Below are 8,376 nucleotides of genomic sequence, written 5' to 3' on the forward strand. Positions count from 1 at the left end.
AAACGAACCTGGTTTTGTGCACCAAATCTTCCAAAACCTGATATTTTTCATGCCCAATAAAATTTGCCTCTCCTCATATGAGCCCCTTCAAGGTCAAAAAAGTATAGAGACATCCTCAACAACTTGGCTTAACAACTACCATCAATGAAATAAAAAGCGACAAAAACAGTCCCTTCAAGAACCAGACAATGGTGACATGACAGAGAAATAAATGACTTATACATGAGTGTTATTAACAGATTCCATTAGAGCACTCGCTAACACGCTAAACACTTAATAAAAAGTGAATAATTGAGAAATGTATAACGAAAGCTAACTTAAATAAATGCCTCGTAGCTTTCACATCAAATGCACAAAAACCACCAACATTTATAATAATCCTACAAAAGCTTCTATCATGCTATGGAAAAAGTATTTTCCTGCCTTTTATTTTCCATTCTGTTAGGAAGGATAACAGCTTTGGCCCCAACAAGTACTCTCTCTCTCTCTCTCTCTCCATATAATTTTAGTAAGGAAGAATCAATGATGTTTTATACATGCATAACCCAAAATTGTACGTTTACAACAATGGAGATCCTTCACTCTCTTGATTGAAAAAATTGGAAGTACTATCGCTGTTTGCCGAATTCAAATGCAGTGAATTCTTCAGGATTAAAAGTGTTTTCCTGGATGTCATGCTTTGGTTTCACTAGCATGTTTTATTTGAAGGGCAGCTCTAACGACGTTTCCTCTTGTAATAATCCCAACCTTTAGAATGGTAAAGTCGGCCAGTCAGGAAACAATGAGAAGAAAGATAATAAACTAGTTGCAGGCAGGAAAAAAAAAAAAAAAAAAAAAAAAAAAAAAAAAGGAAAAAAGGATTTCTCTTACCAGTTTTCCCTCACCATCTACAACTGGAAGTCGGCGATATTTTGTTTCTAACAATAATCTGAAACATCAAATAAAGCAGTCCACGGATTCAATCTAGTTAACATAAAGGTATCTGCAGCCAGGGAAGAAACAAGGAGACATAATACAAGAATGACAATAATGTCAAGAGTCAGAATGAGAGAGAACCTAGCAGCATCCTCGAGATTGGTGGATTCACGAACAACGACTGGTGCAGGTGTCATCAAATCACCAACCACTTTCCCATTGGTTTTACTGAGCAACTTCTGCACCTCATTGAATGTCTGCATGGTATTCGTAAAGATAAAAAAACTTAGATTGTCTAATTCCCTATAGGATTTCTCAGCTTTAAAAATGAAAAGAAAAGAAAGAAGTCCACACAAACAAGTCCATTCTGCTTCTCCTATCTAGTTGATTCATAAGGGTGCAACTCGGGTGGGTTCGGTCGGGTTGGAAGGTTATTCAAGCCCAGCCCAAGTTATGCTGAGATCTGCTTAGGCCCGCCCAGGCCCGAATTGCAACCCAAGGTTGCTTGCCCAAGCCCGACCCGAGTTAAATCCGAATTGTAAATCAATTCCAATTTATTTATTTATTTAAATAGAAAATCATTAATACCATCAAAACAAATAATTTATATAATATAAGAGAGATGCCGCTATAGTAATCTTTACAATTTATGAATAAAAATTAAAAAAGATAAGATTTTATGCTATTTGTATACATAATATATATTCAATATGATTTAATAATCTAAATTACTTTAACATTATGTAATGACTAATAATTTATATATATATATATAATATTTTTATATATCTGTATATGTATAATTCGGGCTTTGGGTTACTCGGGTTATTTGATATCTTTGTCCAGGCCCACCCAAATTTAATTCGAGCTTCTGAATATTTGCCCAAGCCCCATACTGAATTTAAAAATATCTTGTCCAAGCCCTAAAAAAAAACAGGCTGGGTTCGGGTTGCTCGAGTTGAGTCCGCCCAAGTTGCGCCCCTATTGATTCATAATTCATCAATGCACATAGTAGAGAAGGTAGTGGTCAGAATACCAAATCTTTTATCCATGTCTTGTGTAATCTAAAAGCACACTGGTAACATTTGAGAGTATGTCAACCAATTCTAGATAAGTTGTCCTACTTCCTTTGGGGCTTGAAGCCTTGGGTATGGATTGAATTGAACACACTAAGGGTACAAGACTTACCTCATGCTTGGTTTTTAAAGATCTAAAGGAGACTTGCTTGCCAGAAAAAAGAAAAAAGAAAAAAAAAAATCTGCAGGTGACTAAAAGAACAACCCTTGTGTAGAAGGAATGCTTATCCACTGATTTTGTTTCTTTTTCTTAATTTTAACTTGTTCAGAGCATCAACATATCTAATGGTTTTTGTATACCCAAAGACGTGCAAACATTTATTTGCCTTAACCAAGCACCAATCAATTTTTTGTAGTAAAATAATCTTGAACCACTGAATCAACAATTAAAAAGTTAATGCAACAAAACGAAAGTATGAACTACAAACATCTGGAGCTGATAAAAAGAAGAGTGAACTATACATAGCCACAAAAAAGAATGCATACATCCATACATATATATATACATATAATCCTGATGCATATGTTGTGAGACACTAACAACCATGAGAGATTACTTCTAAACAAAGATGGCTCTTACATACTTTCCAAGTGCTGTCAACTTCTGGAAACATACTTATGTCAGTCCGTCCACCACCTAAAAGAAGAATGAAGAAATGGACCACGTTAGAATAGATAGTCTATCTTGATGCACAGAAACATTTTACATTTGTATAGAATAGTTTGATAACAACATAAAATAGATGGAACCCACCAAAAGCAAACAACACACTCAATTGAAGATGAACTATTTTTACGAAGGCACATATCTGTTGATCCTCGCAAGAATTCACATAAAACATACCATGAGACAAGTTGTACCCATACACTTGTTGAACAAGATCCCAAAACACATCATCTGGTGAATTGTGGCACAAACCACCAAGCCATGGCAGATAAGCTTCAAGTAGATTGTGTATTTTGACAAGTATATGTTGAGTCCATTTATGGCCAACAAGAGTATATCATCTTCAAGCCTTTCTATGTAACTTAAGATGTAAAAACAGCAGGATCAACAATCTGAACCAATAGTACCCATAATTATGGAGTCTGCAAGTGTAAACAAAAAGATATGGCTTACTCAAAGCCCATAGTCATTGGTCTCGGACACTTGAGACAATTTTTTCCTAATGAAAATCTATGTTACATGGACTCTTCAAAATAAATTAAGTACCCATGTTGGACAATTGATACCTGGCTACGGATATGGTATGTGTCTGATACTTTCCATTAGGTATGCACTTGCTAAGCACATCCATCAATTCAGTTTGTTATATAATTGTATTTAACAATGTCGTTATATGTATTTTTTGTGCCGAGTGCTTTTTTATCTATAAAATATATTAAAAATGTGAAAAATATTATACTTCTTACTTGAGTCCATGTATCCTTCAACTTGAGATTTGACGGATTCAACTCCTAGATATGCACCCTCACCCGACACTCATACCCAAATCCATGTAACATAGATGAAAATCATTCTATAAAACATGTAAACACAACACCAATCAAAAGAAATGGAGGAAACATTTGTGTAATCTTTTATTAAGTATTGTAAGCATTACATGTTTTAAAATTGTAAAAAAAATAAATAAATGGAGTAAGCAAAAGGTCAGAGAAAAGCATATTAAGCATGAAATGAAACATCAAAGAAAAATGAAAACTTCAATCTTGACAGAGAAATGCAATCCAACTGGAAAGAAATTGTAGACTTACGCAACTCCTCTAATCTGTTTGACAGACAATTTCAGTGTGCAATAAACAAAAAAGTTATCCAGTAGGTGGAACAACTTCAGCAGAGTGGATTTCACTTCAAATTATTATTGTGCCACTAGATGAAACTTGAAAGTAACATACTAGCATGGAACCAACCACAAGGTCCACAACTAGTAATTTTCCAACTATGCCCCAGTTGAGTGTGAAGTGTGAACATTTCAAAAGATTGCTCAAGGACTCTTTCAGAGAGGCAGCATAATATCCTGCGCACTGCAGTATTTTGCCCAGGCAGGTTTTACTAAATTATTGGATATCAACACTTAGCTAAGGAAGAACAGTAACCTTTTTACAACACATGCAATTAACTGCAAGGAAAACACCAATACATGATGAACAAAACTGAGGTAACAATTCTGTCATCAAGCTGAGGTAATAGAAATAGTCAGCTAATGGCAACGGTAGGTGGAACTTGATGAACAAAACTGGATAGGCTTTGAGCAAAACAAAAGTCTAAGAAATAACAACAAAATTGACAGCGCAAGTTTCCATAGATACTATAATATTAAATTCGGCAGTTGAAAACTCAACTAAGTTCAATGATGATAGAGAATCTGATTGCACATGTGCATGTGAGGTGGGTATTCTCCTTAACTTTCATCATCACCGTTATAATGGTAACTTTTCTTTAGGTTCCAACCTATCCACCTGAATGACATTACATATTGTTTTAGGACCATATTCTTCTTATGAGAGGATAGAATATGTGGAGATCATCCTTGTGCCAGCCAAATAATTTCTTGCCATTGAGAAAGATGCATTGCAACCCTACTGAGTCTGTCCATGATATTCAGAAATTTAATAACAATAAATCCAGACAACATGAAAACCAAGGAAGGCAACATGATATATATATATATATTTATATACAAAATGAAAATACAATGATTAAATTAAATCACCTTCACTCATACCTGATGTGTAATCAAATGTAAACAAGAAAAAAAACAATTGATATTCTAAGCGTCTAACCAACAAAGATAAGAACCAAGAAGAGGAAAACTTGACCTAGAATTTCCTAAAACAACATCAGACAACAAGGTCAAATTCAGTTTGTTGATCTACCTGATACGGAGTCCAATGCTAACAAGTCATAATCCGAAACAAGGCCAACCTACACCAAGAATAGTTTTTGAACAATGTCAAAGCACAAAAACTACTGCATAAATGTATAGTAAAAGAATCTAATATGATGACAAATAAAGGGGCAAAAAAAAATTACCAATTTCCAGTTGTCATCAATCACAGGGAAACCAGTAATTCTGTTTTCAACTAGAGTTTCCAGAGCTGTTAGCACAAGGGCAGACATGTTAGAAAGGAAGAGAAAAAATGTAAAGTAAACTAGAAAAACAAAACGAAAAAAGCCAGAAATACCTTCATCTACAGTTGTTGTAGGCTTTACCACATGCAAATCCTTTTTCCTGGTCATGAAATCACCGACAGTATATACTCCACTTCTTGGCTGCCAAAAAAAAAAAGAAAGAAAAAAAAGATCAAATAAAACAATTACACAAACAAAATAAAATAATGCAATAAGACTAAAAATACCCATTTTTTGAAAAAACCAAATTCCGTGCCCAACAAACACATGCTTGAATTAAGACGAAATCTTACCATACCTTGAGAATCATACTGAAAGCTATATAACAACCATTTAAGATATTCACAATAAAAGGTTGGTGCAGCAACGAGTAAACCATATGGGCAATTATAGAGGTTTCTTTCTTAAAAATTGAGAGCTTTCCTCTCTAGAGCTTCGCAAAATGATGCTTGGCTGTCAACCATGGAGAATGAGGCATGGATTCTTGTTTACCATGGCCAACCCATGATTTCACCACCTTTATCTTTTGGGTTGTTGTCACTCATGTGCCTAATGTTTATTTTATTTAAGAGCAAAGAAGCATGAACCCGCAACATGACACGGATACGACAAGAACATGTCAACACGACAATTTTCAAAAAAAATGTAGGACACACGACACATACAATTACATAATTTATATATATTATTTGTTATATATAAATCTTTCCTTCAAAGATGATTAAAAAAATGCAATATAACATGTCATTCTCTTTATGAAGTCGGGATTGCGAGTCAGCCTCGTGAGATTACACGACATAGACAAATTAGATTTCACCACAAATTGAGCCACACTGGTCAAGGCTAATGCTGCGGTACTTTAGCCTCGAGTTTGGGTGCTCAGGGATGATCTTAAGGTACTTTGTGTGCTCGTCTAGACGCACTCAACATTATACCTCAGCTTGGCCAAACAAATCTCCACTCAAGCCTGTTAGCCCTCCCACTCATGATGACACGCTCGGTACGCTCGATTGCCAAATGACCGTTTGCCCAAATGTGTTCCTTTTATGTCTCAGTCCCTGATCACCTACATTATCCCTAAATGGCACCTGATGTTATCATGCCAAAGTAGATGGGGAGTATGACCCATGTACCCCAAGCAATCCCATAACCCAGTGCAAGGACTTGCAGGGATATGTGTGGCTTACAGGTATAGTTTATCAAGGCACTTGTCCCCTCTACCTCGAGGGACTTTCATCTTAACTGTTCTTAAAAAGAGAAAAATCTCCACAAGAAAAGCTCTCCAGGTGAAGACATGTGATGATCTCATATTTATCACACCCAACCACGTCTGTGATCGTTGAGGCCTTTGAAGATTTTGAAGTCAATACCAGATCATAGTCTCTTCTCTTTACTTACAAATTGCCAAACCAAGTGGAGGAAGCCACCTCGCTCTTTGTATCCACTTGGGCAGCCTACTAACTCTCAATCATTCACAAGCATTTATCAAGTCTTTACAAGGAGACTTGGTGCTGATTAATATCAAACCATTTACCCATGAGATTGGAACAACTTGGCAATGTAGCAAAGTTCAAGATGGAAGTGTTAAAATAACTTAAATAAGCTCTGAAAAAAAAAAAAAAAATTGCAATGTAAATTGCAGTACCTGACATTACAATATGCATCAAACAAAAAAACTAAATTCCCCTCTACAATATTTTTACTGCTTCAAAATCATAATAATTAAGAGACAATAAGTTTAGAACTTCATGATTATATATATATATAGAGAGAGAGAGAGAGAGAGGGGGGGGGGGGGAAATCAGCCCTCTTCCGTTAACAAATTGACACTTAACACTTTGTTTCCTAAAATTTTAACACAAAAATGGCGGATCCATGATTTAAACCAATAACTACTAAGTTGGAGCACCTAGACACGCTCCAGAGTATTACACTGTCTTTAGTTGGAAGATTTGAAGAAATTTAAAAAGAGAATAGGGAAAAGATATGTGAAACAAAATGAAATATTTGCATATCTTATTTACATTATACCTAACTTTTGTTTCCCTTTTCAAATCCCTTCCCAAATCCCAACAACCCAACTTAAATAATTTTCCAAATCAGTATACTAAACTAGAAAAAAAAAAAAAAAAACACATTAATACGAGTAGGGTATGCAGATTAATTTTGCAAAATTCACTCAAATTACATATAAAGAGATATACGCAAACGCTGTAAATTATAATGATGTGAAGAAAGATAAAATGGAGACATATAAGGTGACATACCGGTACCGAATTGGCCATCAAGGTGGCGACGGCGAAGGATCTGCGGGATCTCAAGAGGCGGTGGAAACAACTTGAAGCGGAGGTAAAGGCAAGGGCAAGTCCAGGGTTCCGATGAGATAAGAGCAGGCAACTTGGCAGCCGGTGGTGGTAGGCGGCGGCGGAGGAGGTGGTGCGCAGGGAAGAAAGTGAATGGGGTTGGGGCGGAGTAATTGAGGTCATGTTTGGGCTTTTGGTTAGAAGAGAGAGAGAATGTGTGAAAAAAGAGTTCTGTCAAGTGTTCTCCGAGAGAAGGGCCGAGTAAAAGCCAGGTTTGGGTTTCAAGTCTCCACCGGATATCGAAGATCAATTCATCAATCTGCACCGACCCACCGACCCTCTCTGATTCTCGAGATACCGCCACGTTTGTGCGGCGCGGGAGGCCCAACTGGGGTGTGGATCCGGTATTGACTCATTCTCTGTTTGGTAACGTATATGTTAGTTTATATTTACAAAAATTTTATAAATTGATTTTTTTGTTTATTTTTAAAAAAATATAAATTACAAATACGTTTGGTAATTGACAAAATATTTAAAAAAATTTAAAAATATAAAAAAAGTGAGAAATTGCAAGTGATGGTAAGTGGCGGCGGAAGACGGTAGTAGAAAGTGGTGACGGTGGGTGGTGGGTAGCGGGTGGTGGTGGGTGGGTGGGTGGGTGGGTGGCGGTGGCGGGTGGTAACGAGTGGGTGGTGGTGGCGGCAGGTGGGTGGCGGTGGCGGGTGGTGGGTGGCGGTGGCAGATAGCGGGTGGTAGGTGGGTGGTTGTGGCGGGTAGGTGGCGGGTGGTGATGGTGGGTGGGTAGGTGGGTGGGTGGCGGGTGGTAGTGAGTGGATGGTGGTGGTGGTGGTGATGGTAGTGGTAGTGGCGGGTGGCGGGTGGTGCGTGGTGGTGGTGGATGGCGGATGGCGGATGGTGACGGGTGGTGGTGGGTGGGTGGGTGGGTGAC

At 37.2% G+C, this 8,376-nt stretch overlaps 1 protein-coding gene across 2 annotated transcripts; it reads right to left on the reverse strand.

The window, feature by feature from the left end:
• Positions 1-398: 398 nt before the first annotated feature.
• LEJ2 (Cystathionine beta-synthase (CBS) family protein) lies at positions 399-7,848 on the reverse strand. 2 transcript variants are annotated; one of them, XM_028205893.2, is made up of 8 exons: positions 7,392-7,848; positions 5,178-5,265; positions 5,026-5,090; positions 4,869-4,917; positions 2,576-2,628; positions 1,057-1,172; positions 871-928; positions 399-747 (listed from the first exon to the last, which is right to left on the reverse strand). In XM_028205893.2, exons 1-8 carry the CDS (start codon positions 7,608-7,610, stop codon positions 673-675), a joined length of 723 nt encoding a protein of 240 aa, XP_028061694.2. In that variant the 5' UTR covers positions 7,611-7,848; the 3' UTR covers positions 399-672. The 2 variants fall into 2 exon arrangements, with proteins under 2 accessions (XP_028061694.2, XP_028061693.2); XM_028205892.2 differs by having other exon boundaries at positions 2,549-2,628; positions 7,392-7,830.
• Positions 7,849-8,376: the final 528 nt, after the last annotated feature.

Source organism: Camellia sinensis, chromosome 1, assembly GCF_055761805.1.
Source record: "Camellia sinensis isolate YWXY chromosome 1, ASM5576180v1, whole genome shotgun sequence".
Classification (NCBI taxonomy): Eukaryota; Viridiplantae; Streptophyta; class Magnoliopsida; order Ericales; family Theaceae; genus Camellia; species Camellia sinensis.

Excerpts from the sequence above, each read along its gene's own strand:
- LEJ2 (XM_028205892.2), bottom strand. The coding sequence starts at position 7,610 with ATGACCTCAATTACTCCGCCCCAACCCCATTCACTTTCTTCCCTGCGC. Across the intron at positions 5,266-7,391 it reads TGATGGCCAATTCGGTACCG|CCAAGAAGTGGAGTATATAC; the intron begins GTATGTCACCTT and ends TTTTTTTGGCAG. Across the intron at positions 5,091-5,177 it reads TACAACAACTGTAGATGAAG|CTCTGGAAACTCTAGTTGAA; the intron begins GTATTTCTGGCT and ends TTGTGCTAACAG.